Source organism: Megalops cyprinoides, chromosome 5, assembly GCF_013368585.1.
Source record: "Megalops cyprinoides isolate fMegCyp1 chromosome 5, fMegCyp1.pri, whole genome shotgun sequence".
NCBI classification, from domain to species: domain Eukaryota; kingdom Metazoa; phylum Chordata; class Actinopteri; order Elopiformes; family Megalopidae; genus Megalops; species Megalops cyprinoides.
In genome coordinates, this window is record NC_050587.1 from 35,036,531 (window position 1) to 35,055,269 (window position 18,739).

The 18,739-nt window shown below is 46.9% G+C and overlaps 1 protein-coding gene across 1 annotated transcript; it reads left to right on the plus strand.

Moving 5' to 3' along the window:
• The first annotated feature begins 895 nt into the window (after positions 1-895).
• On the plus strand, positions 896-18,062 carry LOC118778172 (suppressor APC domain-containing protein 2-like). The gene is made up of 6 exons (XM_036529571.1): positions 896-1,929; positions 9,926-10,059; positions 14,691-14,837; positions 15,660-15,761; positions 16,090-16,209; positions 16,753-18,062. The coding sequence occupies exons 1-6, from the start codon at positions 1,029-1,031 to the stop codon at positions 16,879-16,881; spliced, it is 1,533 nt and encodes a 510-aa protein (XP_036385464.1). The 5' UTR covers positions 896-1,028; the 3' UTR covers positions 16,882-18,062.
• Positions 18,063-18,739: the final 677 nt, after the last annotated feature.

Here is an 18,739-nt window from a genome sequence, read left to right on the forward strand (position 1 = left end):
GGTCAGAGGGGACAAGAACAGACAGATGTTGAGAGTAAGGTGAGCAGGCAGGGCTATAGGAGACTTTTGGGCTGATCAACAACTGTGTCTAACGTTCACTCAAAATTAAATAAAAGTGTGACTGTTTTATTTCATATAAACAGTCTGGTGACTATAATGATCACCAAAATCAATTGCATAAGTTATGATTCTATAGAAAAGGGGTACACTTTAATGTATTTGTCAAAGTTAAGGACAAATGAGAGTTCAGGCCTAAGAGTTTGTGAATAGAGGCATCGTGTCCAGGAGTACTGATAAATTTTAACCATTTTTTGGATCATCTGTCTGAGTTTGAAGTACCTTCCCTAGGGATGACCCTGCAGCTTTTTTATATTGTTGCTAATTCATATGGGCATTTCATCACTTTTCATATTATTCAGCTGTTTGAGAGAAAATGGCGCACTGTCTCATGGGAACTCTCACACATGATTCAATTTTAACTATGTACATTTTCTTGTATTGCTCCTGTTTGTGTTAACGGGGGCTTTAGAACGGGGCGTGCTTGATGTATATTTTATACATTTTCACAATATATAGCTGGATATTTTTTGCAGTAAGACAGGTTTGGTAAGTACCCTGCCGGTGGCCCCGGAACCTCAGCCTTTGGCGCAACGGGTGTGGAGAGAAGAGTCGTATGAATGCCATTCTTTCAAATAACAAAGGGGGAAACTCAAACTGGTGTTTGCTTTAAGTTTCTACCAATCAGCGTGCATAAATTCACGGCACAGCCAATGAGAACAATGGTGTACAAAACTTGCGCAAATGACGTTCGAGGGCGGTCCTGTTAAAAAAAAAAAAAAAAGTAGGCAGCTATCATGCTTTGGAAAAGGGAATGAGGGAGGGGAAAGTAGAGACGGACAAGGAGAGCACCCCTGCACTCGGACGAGAGAGATAATAAGAAAAAAAGTTGTACTTTTTCCATTTCGTTATAATTTTGAATAAGATCTGACAGCTAGAGACACCTCTCCGTTCAAAGGGTTGACTGATACATGGCTTTGATAGCGACCGATCGCAGCTGCAGACTGAGCGGGTCGACGGCAGCATGCAGTAGACTTGGTGTCAGAAGAGACTGCATCCCAAGTAAGGCAAACGGCAACAGAAATTGCAAAATGCAGCCGACGGAAGCGGAGTTTTCTACGGATGGTTTGCCCAAAGCATTCCTGCACAGTCTGCGGACACTTTTTGATATTCTGGACGACGGGAAGAAGGGCTATGTTCATATATCGGAGATCGAGAGCCGGTGGCAGGGCGCAGACACACGGGATTTACCGGGCGGCGTACTGGAGTGCCTGCGACGGGTCGCCCCGCCTCACGGCTGCTTGACTTTCGAGCGCTTCGTGGCCGGGCTGCGGTACTCGATGCTCAACTCGCACAACGATAACCTGAAGCCCCAATCTGGTGTTCACCACCCGCAAGCTCCGTCTCATTCGGCAGGGCTGAAGCAGGCTCCACCGCCGCAGCAGCAGCAAGCGCCCGCGCAGAAACCTCCCAGCGCACACCCTGGCGATTCGCTCGGCTCCTGGGGCGTCGAGAATAAAGTGCGCCCTATGGGGCCCTGCAACGGAGCCAATGCGCATCATAACCGCGCCGCTTTTCACCAGAATCGGTCCAGGCAGCACGAAGACTTGAGCAGCGGGTATGCCGCCTGCAACAAGCCCGGAGAATCTTCGCACTACCCACCGTCGTCCAACGCGGCTCCGGGTGGTCAGGTGCTCTATAGCAAGGCAGGGTATGAGAGGACTGGCAGGAGTTTGGAAAGGATTCCGAATGTGCCCGAAGGCGGATCGTATCGGGCCGATTTGGCTCGAACTGGGAAGCCGCATCCGCACCAAAACCGCGTCAGATCCATAGAGTCGCTTGCGCTCGAGTCCCCGCAGCTCCAGAAACCAAGTAAGTTCATAGGTATTCGATTGCATGAAATCTGCACAGGTCTTGTCTACTTGTGACAACCTTAAATGTAAGTTATGAAATGGACTGTGGTTAATTTATGTCAGGTGCAGATACGTTGTTATATGAAGGGAATTTAGTTCGTTTTAAAACTGATGCATAGCCTGTCACCTGACTTAAACGCTAATACGGAGATCAGGGACAGCAAACTGTAGAAGTGTTGGCAGCGAAATCGGACTGTAGTTTAATCCAGCACATAAAGCCCCTGTCACACCCGGTTTGTGCTGACAGCTGTTAAAACGGAACAACACCCACAGACACAGGCTCAGCGTTCATTTGCACTCAGTGACCTGAGGAAGGGCGATGCATTTAATCACGTTTAAGGTTCTTTATTGTACAGTGCGAGTGTGTTGAATGGCGTTATCTCGCTAGCCCCTCATTTTCCCCTCTATTGCCTGGTCACCAAATAACTCTTCCTGAGAGGCCGTTGTGCGCTGCCCTACGCTGTAGTTGTGCGCTGCCCCTGAACTGCCGCGGTGTCTGGAGGACGCTCTCTCCTCTGTTGTCAGTGAAATACTGAGTAATAGGATCAGCGGGTTATTAACGGGTCACAGCACTTCTGCTGCCAGAACCGCGACATCTGAGTCTGGGAGAACTACGCGACTTGCCTGCAACTCGCGCACCCCACACGCTCAATTAATGTTCCCCGTCTCACGTGTCCGCTCATACAACGTGACCCTTAGTTCTGAACGTGCTGTATGTATTCTTGAGTTAGTCAGCAGTAGTCTGGGCCAATGTCGGTGAAGGGCCTCGCCCAATGCTGCAATGATAGGGCAGGAACTGGGACTGGAGCCCACAACCTTCTGGTCTGATCATGAGTTCATATCCCTGTCTGTCTACTCTTCACTGTTTCTGCATACCCCTCCATCAGTGCAGGTACCAGCAACATTGATTCAACCTCAGGTTTTGCCCGGTCAGGTTCATTGAACAGCAGGGGACTTGAATCAGCTGGTGCTCCCGATTACATTGTGAAAGCTGGTAAAAAAAAACTAAAAGCAGGATTCAGGATTTCATAAGATGACTTTGCAGTTCTGTCTAACGCCTTGTCTGCCCCCTTCAAATTGACCAGGCTTGCCAGATCTGCTGTTTTTTTTTGGTCACGATGACTGAAATGTCCCTGTTTGACTTGCTAGACTGCTTCTAAGCCCCTTTAAACCCCTGGAAACTGTAGAGCTGATGAAGAACTTGCTCTTTAACCCTGTGCATGCATACAGTTTAACTTTCATATGCTCACAGTTAGACTTCAGTATTTTAAAGGCTGAAAAAAATTGCTCCTCAAAATGATGGATTCATGTAAAATGCATAAGAGAAAACGTTGCTGCTCTTGACAAGTGTGTTTAAGCTTGGTGCATGGTCATGTAGAGTCACTCTATTAGATGTGTAACCCTGCATCACCTGACAGATGCTTGAACAGAATTTCCTTTTACAGGAAATGCGAGTTGCTTTTCTCTGCATGGCACGACACACATATTTCTGATTGGTCCATATGCTCTGTTTGCTGCATTTGGACCAATCATGGACCACCTGGTTCCAACAGAAAAAAAAGCAACTCTCCCAAAATGGTAATCAGTGGATGCATGTTATGTTATCAGGTCCATGTGATTCAAAGATGAACTGAACGGACAAGAGTCAACTGTTCCTCATGAACAGAAGTGCCAGTAAGGAGTGCAGAAATGACCTGCAAGAATCTGCCAAGCAAAAGCATTCCCTTGGGGCCAAAATTCAATCACCATGTAAACCCGAGAGTAGGTTCTCTTGCTCTGGGGCTTCTCCAGCAGTGTGGTGTAGGGGTACGAAGCAGGACTCGCAACCCAATGGCTAACACTTTGATTCCCTGGTGGGTTGCTGCTGTTTTGCCCTTGGGATAGACACCTAGCCTGAATTGTGTTGGTAAATATCCGGCTGTATAATTGGATAACATGTAAAAACGATACAGGTCTGCTAAGCAAGTGTAGTCACGTGGATGCCTCAGGTTTTTGCGAGGATGGTGGGGAGATAGGCAACACAAGGGATGATCCTCATATATACCTAAATGAAGGTATTTACTCCTGAAGCTGTATTCTGGAGGTATACTCATAGTGTGAGAACTGTACCTGTGGACAAAGGCTGAGGTTTCCAGTCGATACCTGTGTAGGAGGGCACAGGTATCCACTGGGAGCCTGGCCAGGAAGAGCCAAGGTTTTGAAAATATAGTCCCGGGCAATACAACAAACAGTTCTTATTTTTGCACTAAATAGTTAATCATTGCTGATGAAAAGCAGTTCTAATCATCAGCTATGACTAATAACGGTTCATGGGTTAATGAGAAGATCCAGTCCCCTGTGTAGTGGTTCCAGGCATATCGCTCAGTGGGGTGTGAGTATCTGTGAGCAGGCCCCCAAAGCTGTTAGTTTGGTCAGGTGATGTCTGGCTGAGATTATTGACTAACCTGTGGATGAATGGGCCTCTTATTGGCTAGGGGCAATCTGGCTGTTTGCTTGTCTGGGTTGGGCAGCAGCCGAAGACAAGTTGTAAACCTTATCTGCCAAGTTTTTTTTTTTTTTTATGGAGCTCTTAAGGATTGGTTAAGTGAAGTATAGAGCAGGATCTTGTAGCCTTAGAGGCTGACTTGTATCTGCCAAGTCTGCAGAACAGGTTTTCAGAGGCTCAGGGGGTCTGTTTTAATTAATATCTCTGCACTCCTGTTGGCTGCATAGAATCCCTGGGCTGTTGAATGGAGCCAGTTGGACGAGCTGTTTGATCCGATGCTGCTGGATTTAACACTCTCCTGGTTCAGGGTCATGGATCCCATTAAATCTTATGGTGGCCTCATGGACCTGCTGAGCAGGGTGTGTGATAACTGAATCGTTTGTCTCTCGTGAGGACTGTGGTTTTGCACTGTCCCAGGGCAGGACAGGGGTTGCAGGGAAGCAGCCAAATTTAGCAATTTCAAAGAGTGCATTTTGAATGGGCCTCCACTTTGAGGTCAGAATGTGAATACGGGAGATGGTGTACAAACTCATATGAATCAGAGGCCTTCAGGCTGTAGCCCTCTCTATCACCTTAGATTGACTGCTAAATGACTTTTTTGGCAAATGTTTTTGAAGAAAGATTTGTACAATTACCAGGAATGAAGTTAATTGGTACGATCTTACCTTGTATAATCCGTGGTATTCTACACAGTGTTCATTGATTTGTAAAAAGGTAGACAGATATTAGACTAATCGCACACTAATGAACAAGCCTCTTGCCAGGTCGTAAGGTGACCCAGCAACATTGTGCTCATCCACGCACATGGAAAAGAGAGCGCTCAAAATATCATCTGGCTGCCATTCCTTTGTTGTGGGGTTTGGTGGTTCCATTTTTCAACATAACAATCCATCTGACCACTCACAAATGTGTGACTCAGAGCACCACATTTTCACGTAGGTGAAAACTCGAGTACAACATGTCACAAATGTAGTGGGAAGCAAAGGGATAACATTTAATGGTACACAATTTTTAGTGTAAAAAAAAATTAATCTCCCACAGCTTTTTTGTCCCACACCAAAGTGATGCATCAGAAAGTGATGGGCAAGAATTCAGGTGTCACGTGAAAGTGTCACCTCTTGGTTTATCTTAGTCCCTGATGCCCCTGAGAGTCTTACTGGGAAAAAGGCCACCCGATTCCTTGTTTATAGTGACCCCTGGCCTGGCTGTAAATATCAGCGGTACGGTCAGCACTGGGAGGTTGTAAGCTGTGGTACTGGCTTCACCGCCATGGCCAACCCAGTAGACGAGATTGAGAGCGTGTGTGTGATGTAATCCCGCTGTCCACACTCCGGATTAATACAGATTACAGTACACCAGTAATTGAGGCTGTAGCCCCTCCCTGGGGGCCACAGATTTGGGCTGGGGGGGTTGGTGGTAAAGGAGGAGGGGGCTATTGTGATAGGGAGGCTTGTAATTACATTACTTTACATTATTCTCATTTAGCAGATGTTCTTACCCAGAGTGATTTACATAGGTTACAGTTTTTACATGTTATCTATTTATGCAGGGTTAAGTACCTTGTCTAAGGGTACACAGGCAGTGCCCCAGCGGGGAATCGAATCAGCAACGTTTTGGTTACCAGCCCTGCTCCTTACCACAGTGCTAGGCTGCCACCCCTGTGTGTTGTGTGTGCTGTACAGCGATGGGCTCAGGGGTTATTTGGGGTATTTGTGAAAGGGGGATGGGGGAGAAGGTGGGATGGACAGAGGGGCAAAGGTGTGTGTGATGTTTGTGGGTTCATCTCCTACGAGGGGGGTACTGCTTCTGCATTTCTGAGCATGGCACCTGACCCGAAACGGTCTGATGAGAGCGCTCCCCTATATAGAAGGAGTCATACGAGGACGACGAGTCAGAGCTGCAGATTTCTTATTCCCCTGGATACAGGTGCACGAGACGCGAATGAAAACAAATTAGAACTGTGTCCCCATTTTGGGGGGAATGTCGGCACACACACTCCTGCTTGCACAGACACACACCTGCTCTTTGCCTTTGATGCCTGGTCATCGGTGCAGGCAGCAGATGGTTCTATTTTAGAGTTTGCAGGCAAATAAACAAACCTCAGATCCCGCCATAATACAGACAGCAGAACCAGATGCTAATTTAGCCTGCCGTATATTTATAAATAGGAGATAAAGACAAACTCAGATATGTGTGCTTAGGTTCCCTTACCTCAGGGCTTTTGAGGCGCTGTTCTGCTGCATCACCATGTCTAATTTATGAGTTGTAATTTGTAAATGCTGGATTGGAGTTCACGACTGAGCTAGTTATTACTAGTGAGCTAGTTGTGGTGCAGTTGTGTGGGAGAGGTTTGTGTGTGTGTGTGTGTGTGCGTGTGTGTGTGTGTGAGAGAGAGAGGAAGAGAGGGAGAGAGAGATCTCTGGCAGTGGGGGAGATGTCTAACTGTGAATCGACTGCCAATTAAGGCTGCAGATCTTGCTCTCTCTCTCTCTCTCGCTGTCTCTCCTCACCTTCTTTAACATCTCTCCTCAGCACTCTGCCTCTCTCTGCTCCTTCCTGCTTTTCCTGCCTTAGCCTGCCAGCATCTCCTCTTTCTTTTCTGCTGCATTCAAATGGCGCAGAGGCGTGTGATGCCAACACAAATCGCATTTATATTGTAAGGTGATGATGGAGCGGTAGTCATAGAATTAAAATATTAATAGCAACAGTTTAACATCAAAACTAAAGGCTTAACTGTATCTATGTCTCTTTCTCTGTCTCTCGCACTCCGTCTGTCTCCCTCTCTCTGGCTCTCTCTTTCATTGTTTCTTAATCTTCCTGTTCTGCCGTTTCTCTCACTACTTCTCCCGCACACTACACATTCTCTTTCTCTGTCATTAATAAACACGTTTTTTTCTTAATTGTTGAATGGAAATGTCCGAGTTGTGTGGGGTTTTTTTATTGTCTAAATAGAGGCGTAGAAGTCAAGTCTTTCCCTGCTTCTTTCTCTGTCTCTCTGTCTCTTTCTCTCTGTTTTGCTGTTTGTATCTCTTTCTCCATCTGTCTGCCTGTCTCCTTCCTGTTGGAGTGACGATGTCCGTGTTTTCACTCTGTGCGATGTTACTCCCAGTGTAGCGGGGCGAGGGAGGTGAGCTTGTTGCAGCTTGCTCCGAGAGAAGTGACGACCTCACTTTGGGAAGAACGGGTTCATGTTTTTGGAAAACTAGCCAGCGCAGACAGTGGGAAGGCCACCCTGGAGCTATTTTTTTTTTGTATGCAAGTGTGTCATTTAAATGGAATTAGGACAGGTGAGATACCTTTCTTATCATTCATTGCTGCAAAGTGCAACAGTGCAACATCTTGAAAATGGGATTATGGAGCATTACGTGGTCGTTATTAAAATAACAAGGGCAGCATTTAGCCTAAATACATTGTTAGGTGTGACAAAGTGCTTCACTAGACCTGTAGTGACCCACATAGGTTTCAAACCTGGACCCAACTCTGTTCTCTCTCTTGCCAGGGCCCTGATGGCTCAGATAAGATTTACCCCGGGTTAGTTTAGGTTTTTTTTCATATATTAGTTTAGATTATGCAAATCAATGGTTGGGGCTTGATCAATCATTGGAGTTTGGAATAGGGGAATTGTGTGTTGGAGGTGAAAGTAGGGTAATTGTTTATTGGAAATGAGACTAGTTGAATCAATAGTTGGAGTTGAGATTAGGTGAACTGTAATTTGGGGTTGAGATCAGGTGAATGCATCGTGAGAGGCAGGAAGGTAGAAAGTACCTTTACTGTTTTTATTTAGAAGTGTTTTTCAAGGTTGACATAATTTTGGAGACGAGGCTGACTGGTTACTGATAGAACAACCAGTGCTTCATTACTGTAAAGGGTTTCCCTGATACACTGAGCACTAAACCCTTACAACATACACAATATCAGTAAGTTTCCTCTGAATTTTTCAGGGTAATATTACCAAGGCAAATCGGTCACACGGTGTAAGATTTGGCATGGCATTGGCATTGATCCAGTCACTCGCCAAGGTGAGCTTACTGTGTTAGACATTGGCGTTAATGCTGCTGCTGCGTCAGTGAGAATTGTCATGGCCCTGATTTGATAAGATTTGTCAGCAAGTGACCAGCAATAATTCTGGAGATAAAATGAAATTTGACAGGACTGCGCAGAAGCCAGAGGACCGGCCTTTGCAGTAGTAAACTAGATGTTGAATTAGCTGCTGCCTTGATTACATGACACAGACCTCTAGCCTGTGCAATCAGCTGGGAAAACCCTGCAGGTTCATGGAGCTGCCACCAGGGGGTGACATTCCTTCATATCCCTCCTGCATGTGAATGGATGGATGCAGGATAAACCCAACCCTAACCCTAAACTTGAATTGCATTTTATCTCCTATAATCTTGTGTAAAGGGAGAAGACCTATCCAGGAAGGAGTGCTTTGCAATAGAACCTATATATCCAGTCTAGTTTTGATTTTTTTAAGGGTGGATTAAGAAGTACCTAGGAAACCATTATCATTTTTCTCCCTCATTCTCTCCACCTCAGTTGGTAGTGTTTCATTTGAAACCATTTCCACGCCTCTCCTTTTCCCTGTAACTGCCCCTCACTCCCCCTCTCCTCTGGTCTGTAACAGTTTACCTCACTTCCACCCCTGAACGGCAACAGTCTGGCAACTTTACAGCTTTATCTCTGAAGCTCTGACATAAGTGTCTGAACTCCTCACAAGAGTGTTTTTCCTTTGCCTCCTGTTCCCAGATATTTCCTCCAGAAACATGGACACCGACTTGATAACAGAAACATGTCAACACAGATGGTGGTAGGGCATCCCATGACCTGAATGGCCCTGTAAACCTGTATGTGCTTGATTTGAAGAGTTAAGTTAAAGGTGCTGGCATGAAGCTACTCCTGGGTTTGGAGTGTGGCTCCCTCTTGTGGCCATTGTTTTTAAAGCAAAGGATTTCACTAAGGCCAGGTTCACGAAAGCCTGACTGCGGCAAACCATTTGATTTGCATTCATATTCCCTCAGGTTATTTTTAATGGGGACAAATTTAAAATGTTTTCCCCAGTAATTTTTTTGGAGTCTTAAAATGTTATTTTTAAGCACAACAGGGAAGTGTAGCTTATCAGATGTGCATCAAAGTAACTCACGTGCGCACTGAGCTGTTCACTGGAAGCAAAGTCCAGTGAGAATGTGTTTGTCAGGGAGATCTTATCACTGGTAATCCCTGGCTTGGACGATCAGGGCAGCTCTGATAGGGCATTCACTGATCCCTGACAGAGTAAAAGAGTGTGTGTGTGTGTGTCTGTCTGTCTCTGTGTGTTAGAGACACACTTTTTATTTTATATTCATTTTCATTCGTTCATTTCCTGTGTCTGTGGGTGACGGTATACAGGTGACGATGTGGCTCTGAAGCGCTGACACTCCCGCTGCAGCGATGGAGTGATGGTTCTGCTCACAGCCTCTCTCTGTTTGGCCAGGTGGTGCGGAGGGCGGGGGGTTGCCCCGGTCACAGAGCGAGACCACAACGGGATTGGCTGGCTCGAGGCGCCATGGGCGGAGTCGGGATGAGCAGAGGCGTCACACAATTTCGAATGGAGTCGACTATGGAATGGTACTATACTCACACCGCATGCGTGCACGCGCACACATGCACGTGCACACACACACACCTCACACACTACATGCTACACATGCACACACACACACACATACCCACACACAACAGTATTCTTCTCTGTTCACCAAGAGTTACTGGCACTTTTTCTAGGCTTTGAAGCTCACAGACGCTTTAAATTTTTTATTAAACTGTCAGCATGTCTTGGGAAGTGTGACTACAGCATTCTGTGGGTGTGATTTTACTTCTCTTGCATCCTGCCCATATAATTGGACATGAAGCTACTGGTTTACAGAGGGTTCTCTGTCCTGCAGAGGGGAAAGAGAGAAAAAGAGACGAGACCTGAATGGAGAGAGAAAAGAGGAATATAGATTGGAGTGGATAGTAAGGGTTTAGTGTCTAAAGATAGAGGAGGAGGAAAAAAGGGAAGAAAGAAGATGGGGAAGAGGTGCTTATGTGTGTGCAGACGTGTGCATGGGCACTCATTAAGCAATAAAATATACACACCCATCCTGTTGTTGTAAAATCCTCTCTTTTGGCAGCGCTTTTTGAGTGCAGGATGTCCATTGGTGGGTTCCTTGCAAGATGTTGATTGGCAGGTTACCTGTTGCTTGCAGGATGTTGATTGACAGGTTGCCTGTTGTTTGAAGGATGTTGATTGGTAGGTTGCCTGTTGTTTGAAGGATGTTGATTGGTAGGTTACCTGTTGCTTGCAGGATGTTGATTGGTAGGTTACTTGTTTGCAGAGTGTTGATTGGTAGTTTACCTGTTGTTCCCTAGCACCTGTCTGCTGCCCACTTCTCTCTCTCTTGCTGCTGTACTTCCTGTTGTGGCCCCTGTTCAGCCCATCAGCGTGTCACTCCTCTCTCTCTCCCCTCTCACCCTCTGTCCCTCCCCTTCCCTGCCCCCCTTTCCCTGCCCCCTCGGTCCCCCTCCCTTTCCCCCCTCTCTCGTTTTTCGAGACGGGCCTTCTCTCTGTGTCTTCCTCCTCTCTCTGCCCTCTTTGCGCTCTTTCTGTCTCTCTCAAGTCGGTCCGGCACCACCCCTCCCCCCCTCCCCGCCTTGGCTGCCCGTCCTCATGGTGGTGAGCCGGGTCGGGCCCAGGGGCCTAGGAGCAGGGGACTCGCCTGGTCGACCCGGCCCGGCCTTGACAACTGTTTGGGCGGCCTACACCACTGTCTTCATCCCCCTGAGCAACAGCCTCTACAGCAGCAAGGCACTACATTTTTTCCTGTGGGTGAGTGAAGGAGAGAGGAGAGAGGAGAGAGAGCGAGAAAGAAGGAGAGGGGGAGAGAAGGAGAGAGAGGGAGAGAGCGAAAGAAAAAGGGAGGGAGGGAGAGAGGGGGAGAAAGAAGAGGGTGTGTGAAAGAGGGAAAGATCAGTGGGAGAGGGGGGCTGAGAATTGAGGGAATGCAGGCAAGCAAGAGTATTTTGTGTGTGTGTGTGTGTGTGTGTGTGTGTGCGCGGGTGCGCGTGTGTGTGCCTGCTGCCTTCATGACACCATGTCAATATTTACTCTAGGGGTTATGAAGAGAGCCAGAGAAAGATTAACAAGTGTCAACTGAATTGCCTTTTGACAGGGTCTGTGTTTGTGGCTGATAGCTTTGCAGGTCAGAGACGGAGAAGAGGGGGTGGGGGGGGGGGGGGGGGGGAGTGGTGCAGGGACAGCACTGAAACCTTTTTCAGGGCGGTTCTCCATTGGCGGTTAATGGCTCCTGGAGTGACAGACACATTAGCGACACATTAGCATCAATGATGCACGTCTGCTTCTGATTGGCTGGAGCCAGGATGGGTTTCAGACACTTCCTGTTTTAGGAAGGTGGACAGAGGTGTTTCTGTTTCGGGGCTGTTTCAGAGCAGCAATATAGTCACGTTTGGCCAGGTATGCTGTGTGAACCGTGGTCTCAGCTGGGGTGTGAGAAACATTAGCAACCTCAGAGAGCAGGGCGCAGAGGTGACGTACCCCCCCCCCCCCCATCTGGAAGCGGATTTGTCCCCTCCGTGGCCCACTGCACAAACACACGGGCTGACACCAGAGGTCACGCTTCGTTCCTAGCACAAAACACAAAAGGCCCTGTCCCCCTTTCTTTATCCTAGCTCCATTCCTTTCTCTCTTGCACTCTCCCCTCTTTCCTCTCTCTCTGTCTCTCCCCCTTTCTCCCTCCCCTCTTTCTTCCTCTCTCCCTTTCTCCTTTCTCCCTTTCTTCTTTCTCTCCCTCCCTCCTTTTCTCTCCTTCGTGTCTTTCTCTCACGTTCATTCTTCTCTCTAGCTGGATCTGTCTGTCTTTCTCTCTCCCTCTCCCCTTTCTGGCCTTCTCTCCCTCCTCTCTTTCTTTCTCTTCCTCTCTCTCCCTCTCTCACTCCCAGAATGCAGTTTGGTGAGAGGGAGGCTTGTTCAGCATGAGGCAGGATGAGAAGGCATGAGTCTGCACATATTGCGTGCTAAATTGTGTTACATTACGTTATTACATTATTGGCATTTAGCAGACACTCTTATCCAGAGCGACTTACATAGGTTACAGTTTTTTAGTGTTATATAGCTGGATATTTACTGAGGCAGTTGTGGGTTAAGTGCCTTGCCCAAGGGTACAGCAGCAGTGCCCCAGTGGGGAATCGAACCGGCAACCTTTCGGTTACGAGTCCTAATCCTTAACCACTATGCTACACTGCTGCCCCAAAAATTACAGCACCCTGAAAACCAGTCCCCACAGAGAGCGCTGTATCACGGCCAGTTAGGGGACAGGGGAAGGGGACCCACAGAACGCATCGATGCCATGGTTTGCAAAGGCAGCTTTCCCATGCAGATGGAAGGAAACTCAATGGCCAATGGGATAAACGAGGCGTGTTAGGAGCGGAGTGAGAGTGGAGGGTCAGTGAGAGAGCCCGGGCTGGGAATGGGGCTGTCTGCACGCAAGCCGGCAGAGGGATTAGCGTTCATTGGCTCATTCCTGAGGCTCCTCATGGTTGCCATGACTCCCGGAGGCAATGCCGAGCCATGACTGCCCCTCAGGAAGTATAGTGTTTTTTTTTTTTTTTTAAGACTCGTCGGAGTCAGTCACATCAGTCACAGCATATTGTAATGTGTCAGCAGACTGCTGTGAGGCTCGTCCTTTTTCCTGCTGCTGCTCAGATTTCGCAGGGTGGCAATGTGCTGTCAGGGTTAAGGAAGAGGTTGTAGGTTCTATTCCCATGTGCAGATACTGCAGGTGCACCCTTGGTTGAGAAACATTTGTCACCTGAATCCTGTGACTATCTAGAGCTAAAGACAGGTAATATTTCAGAGTGTAAGTCACAGTGTAAAAGGAAAACCGCTGAGCAGTTATGTAATGTACTGTAGCAATTATCTGTGGAGTGCAGTATGGAGCAGTTTGGCCTCTGGATCAGCTCCAGGTTTGAATGAAGCTCTCTTTATGTCTTTAGTACAAGGTTATTAACTGACTCCTTTTCAGTTCCAGCTGTATAAATGAGTAAATTGTGAAATGGAAGCTTTGAAGATCACCCTGGTGAATGGGGTCCACTAGATGAGTGCTTTGACGTATGGATGCAGTGATGTCATTGACCCGGCTGGCCCTTGTTATCAGCGAACGTGCTCTTGTATGAGCACCATTGTGAGGGTGAAGTGGAACTGCGTAGAGGTGCGGACTGACAGGGATAGAGGTATTGACTCAGTGTGTCAAGCGTTTTTTTTGCTGCTTTTGTGTAGTTGACCTTATCCTCTGTAGTGCCTCACTCACTCACTCACTCACTTACTCACACACACACACAGACACAGATACATTCATACTACCCTGCAATACTGTGTCTCAGTACCGATGTACCGATGGGTGACAGACAGACAGGTAGGTGCCAGGTGCAGGCTGCAGCATGACCATCTGTAACACTCTGATCACACCAGATCTTTCTACATGAATTCCTTCGGTCCTTTCCTGTCCTACAACTCGCATCTCACCTCAGTCCCCCTTCCTTTGAGAGAGTGTACCAGAATCATTTTGCCCAGATGCTTTCCATAGGGCTAAAGTCAAGATGGACAAACCGGTAAGTGTTTCATATTGATTAGCATCTACGGCGACAGCGTTGCTGAAACCCCCACACAGACAGTACACAATCCTCTGCATCTCATGACTCTCCTGTGTTTTAGAGTACACTGCAGTGCCCATCTCAGCCTGTCAGTCATATTGTATCAGAAACAACCAGTGCTGCCCCTCCTTTTTTTAATTTACTACAGCAACTGTGGACTGTTGACCACAAGGTCCAGAGTTGCTCTGGTTTCTTGGGTGTCTTTCAGTAAAACTTGCCTCCTGGGACTACACCAATGCTGGTGGGGTTTGTAGTTTATTTCTCTTTAATGTTTGCAAGGTAAAACATTACACCTCTGGGAATTTGGAAGCGCTTGCTCCCTAAATTGCTTTCACTCCTTCTGTTTCGCTGACTTGCACATCAAATGTCAGAGTGCTGTTGCAGCTCTTTATATCCATAAGGTCATCAGCCGCATAACTGCTACACACCGATCAATCAGTACAATCAATACAAGCACCTTCTGATGGGTTAGTGATGGAGGAGAGAGAGTAAGTTTTAACCACCTGTCCCTCTTTCCCCCCAACCCCCTCTCCCAATTTCCCACCCCTCAGCTGAAGCAGATGAAGGAGCTGGAGCAGGAGAAGGACTCTCTCCTGGCAGGGCTGGATGTGGTGGAGCGGGCCCGGGAATGGTACCAGAACCAGATCCACAGTGTTACGGAGAGGCAGAGGACCATGGGTCAGAGCGGCCAGTGCACGGTGAGTGAGTGGGGGTTACCACGGTGATCGTGGTGACATCATCACAATGGCATCGGTGCACTCTGTGAATGGGGATGATAAGTGTTTTTAAAGCAGCAAAACCACAAAATAAATGTATTTTCCATACCCTACAGTTAAGCAGATATAAGATAAGATAAGTGTAGAAAACCCTCTCTTGGGCAGAGAACTGTGGGTTAAATAAATAAAGAATAAATTTATTTATTTATTCACTGCCCCTCTCTAGTGAATTAGGAGTGGAGCAATACTTGATTAAACCAGTATTTTTACAATCTCAGAATAAGTACTTAAAGCACGTTCAGCTGTATGTGCTGGATTGCTTAAGCCATTTAGATTTTTACATGAATGCCATGACCTCCTAAATTTTTAGTCCAAATGGACAGTGATCCATTCAGTATTGTGGCTGTCTGCCTACAGTTCCCAAAATGCATTGCAAGGTAGTTTGCCCCTTCCTCGATATGAATGCAGCATAAATACTGTGGAATTAATTGTGGAACCACGAAAATGAAAATTGGCTTGAATAGTTTTATTGCTTAAAAAGGCCTCTTCAGTGTGTATTCCTACTATAGTAATGGTGAGGATTGACACGTACATTAATAAAACTGTTGATTAACAAAGTTGTGGATTATGCGTTAAATTAAAAAGAATAGAGAAAGCTGAAAGCTTTGAGTATTCCAGACAGCCATAAAATGATTTATGTGCTTTGGAACATGCTTTGTAAGCGGTTGTGTTTGTGCATAGAACAGTACACCGTGCCAAACGTTGATCACTAAAAAGTGATCTTAAATTTTTTTTCTCTCACAGGATTTTTTCACAGAATCCAGTCAGAGCCGTCTGAATGTCCTGCTTCCCAAATTACAGGAAGTTAACCGCTGCCTTAGTGACCTCATATCCTGTTCTGGAATGGTCAGTATCTGTGATTCAGGTGACTTTTTGCAATTCTGAGGGAAGTAAATGAGTCTTTTGGATATGGGACTCTCTGCTGAGCTGCACAAAATTCTGTGACCACAAAATTTTGGGATTTTAAAATCCATTTCAGTTCTTTGATGATCGTCATAACAGAATTGAAAATACCTCATGTCCCTGACCTTTGAGTTTTTTCCCAACAATATGGAACTTGGGTAGAGGAAAGCTTTTATGTACATTCTCCTTCTCTTTAACTTTGTCATCTGTTTCTCTCTTCATCTACTTCTGTTTTTTATTTTTCTCTCTCTCTCTCTCTCTCTCCCTGCAGCCCTTTACACCACCTGGCACTCTTCCCTCTGCCACTTCCTCGAACCCGCAGCAGCCGCCACCCCCAGCCCCCACGCAGGCCATCCAGAGACTGAAGGAGCAGAATCGACTCCTTACCCAAGTAAGGCCGCCGCATTCTCCCCCCACCCCCCACAAACCCCCCAGTATTGTGGAACCACTTGTCTCTCACTATGAAATGTTCTTAGCATCCCAGCTGGAGCTCGTGGTCACTGTCATTTTCTCGACTCCTCCCCTCCCTTCACTCTCTCCATCCATCTCCTCTCTCACTCACCTTTTTCCATTACTTCCTTTGAACTTCTCCTTCTGTTTGCTTTTACTCCTCTTTCATTGTCTCTCTGTTCTCCCCTCTCTTCCTGTTCCCATTTTCTGTTGTCTGGCTCCCTCACTGCTAACATTTACCCCCCCCCCCCTCTCTATACTTTACCTCTATACCTTCTCCTCTCCCACTTTTCTGTCTCCATCCACTATCCCTTCCCTTCCACTTTCCTCTTCCTTTTTTCCCTCTGTCTTGCCCTCTCCCTTTCTCTTTTTTGTATTCCTTTTTGTCCCTCGCTCCTCTCCTCCCATATCCACCCAATCCTCTCCCTCCCTCTGTCTCCTCTCCTCTCCTGCCCCTCCCCCCCTCCTCTTCCCCATCATCCAGGAGGTGACGGATAAGAGTGAACGGATCACCCAGCTAGAGCAGGAGAAGTCAGCCCTAATCAAGCAGCTGTTTGAGGCACGCGCTCGGAACACCCACGACAGCAGTGCCCTGGACTCCACCTTCATCTGACCCCTCCCACGACAGCAGTGCCCTGGACTCCACCTTCATCTGACCCCTCCCATGACAACAGCGCCCTGGACTCCACCTTCATCTGACCCCTCCCACGACAACAGCGCCCTGGACTCCACCTTCATCTGACCCCTCCCACGACAACAGCGCCCTGGACTCCATCTTCATCTGACCCCTTTCAAATCAACAACGCCCTGGACTCCATCTTCATCTGACCCCTCCCATAACAGCAACACCTCAGACTCCATCTTGATCTGACCCACAAGATGACAACAGTGTCTCCGTTGACTCTGCCTTCATGTTACTCTTCCCTAGACAACAGCGCTCCGGACTCCGCCTTCATACGACCTCACATGACACAAGAATGCCCAGGACTCTGCCTTCATTTGAACACAGCACCTGGACTTGGCCCACACCTAGCTCCTTGGACAACAAAAGTGTCTTGGGCTCCGCCTTCACAAACCCATCCCACAAAGGCATGGCATCATGCTGTTACTTTCACTGGCTCCTCCCATGACCACACCCACAGTCTGAAGAACCATCTTTCCTTCATTCAAAAGTTCCTGCAGATGGCTACTATTATAACGTTACTCTCGACTTGCAAGCTGGAGTCATCTCTGCTGAACTCGTTACTTTCTTCAAGGGGAACTCTTTAACTCATTCGATGTGACCTGCCTTTAAAGGTTTAAAACGGGCACTGTACTGTCACTCATGTTAAATCTTCGATATGATCCATGGCCTGGACATGTAGACATGATCAACAATGGAGACAGTCTGCTTTTACAACACATTGTGTTGTATCAAATGTTTTTTCTTTCTTTTCACTTTTTTTTCATCCAGTAATATCGTGTAGGGGTTTAACCCTCTGAGACCATCACTTGCTTTGAAGAGCGATCAGTTCTGATGAGCTCCATTGCTCCTTTGACCTTTTATTATTTCACTAGTCCACAAAAAAAGAATAGAGAAAAGGTTCCTACTGAAGTGGCACATGCTGTTTGTGTAGCATGACATGCACATCTGCTTTAGTCTGACTGTCTGTGAATACAGGCTGTGCTGTGCAATTCGGGCTGGTGGCACTGACAATGTGAAAAGCGCACAAGTCTGCTGGATATATATTTTAATTAATATAACATAGCTGTTCCTATTCTCTTACCTGCCAACTTTCCCAACAGATAGACAGCTTCAGCAAAAATAACTCGACAAAGTCAGTGAGGTTACACATCACGTTCAGTGTGCTGTTATAGAGAACATGCACAACCAGTTCATGAGCATGACATAACTGATTTGTAAAAAAAAAAACAAAAAAAAACAAAATCAGTTTCAGTGCTTTGTGAGGGCTGATGTGCAGTTTTAAAGTGCACGCTTTGCACATTTTATTTCTGTTTTTAACACAATGCGCTCTGTTTCATTAAACATGACATCATAAAGCCCTGCAAGTGCTCATGAATGCTTTATAGAAGAGCAATGTCATTTATGCCATTATGCATATTTATGTACAAACGTATGGTGGCGTCTTAAAGTGTGAAGCATCCGAGAAGGCACACTGCCTGCTTTGGAGGTGCTAAGTAACATATCAGATAGCAGTTTCTGGGGAGGTGTTTCTCCTAAAACCAGGCAGTGCTGTCTGAGTCTGATCAGTGATTACCCCATGGAGGAGTACAGCAGGAGAAAATGAGAGGATTTGCATGTGAAGTAGATGGGAAACTGCAAAGCCCTGCCTTCAGAGGTTGTCCTTTGACCTCTGCCCCACATGGTGGAGCGCCTGGTTGCTCCACACCAGGAGGTGGTACTGAGAAGGTGACTCCCCAGGTGACAATGGGACAGCCGTGCTGTGACTCTTCAGAGTCTGGACACCGCT

Coding starts and splice junctions, on each gene's coding strand:
- LOC118778172 (XM_036529571.1), top strand. CDS start 1,029: ATGGCTTTGATAGCGACCGATCGCAGCTGCAGACTGAGCGGGTCGACG. Junction 10,060..14,690: donor ATGGAGTCGACTATGGAATG/GTACTATACTCA, acceptor CCCACCCCTCAG/CTGAAGCAGATGAAGGAGCT. Junction 14,838..15,659: donor GTCAGAGCGGCCAGTGCACG/GTGAGTGAGTGG, acceptor TTTCTCTCACAG/GATTTTTTCACAGAATCCAG.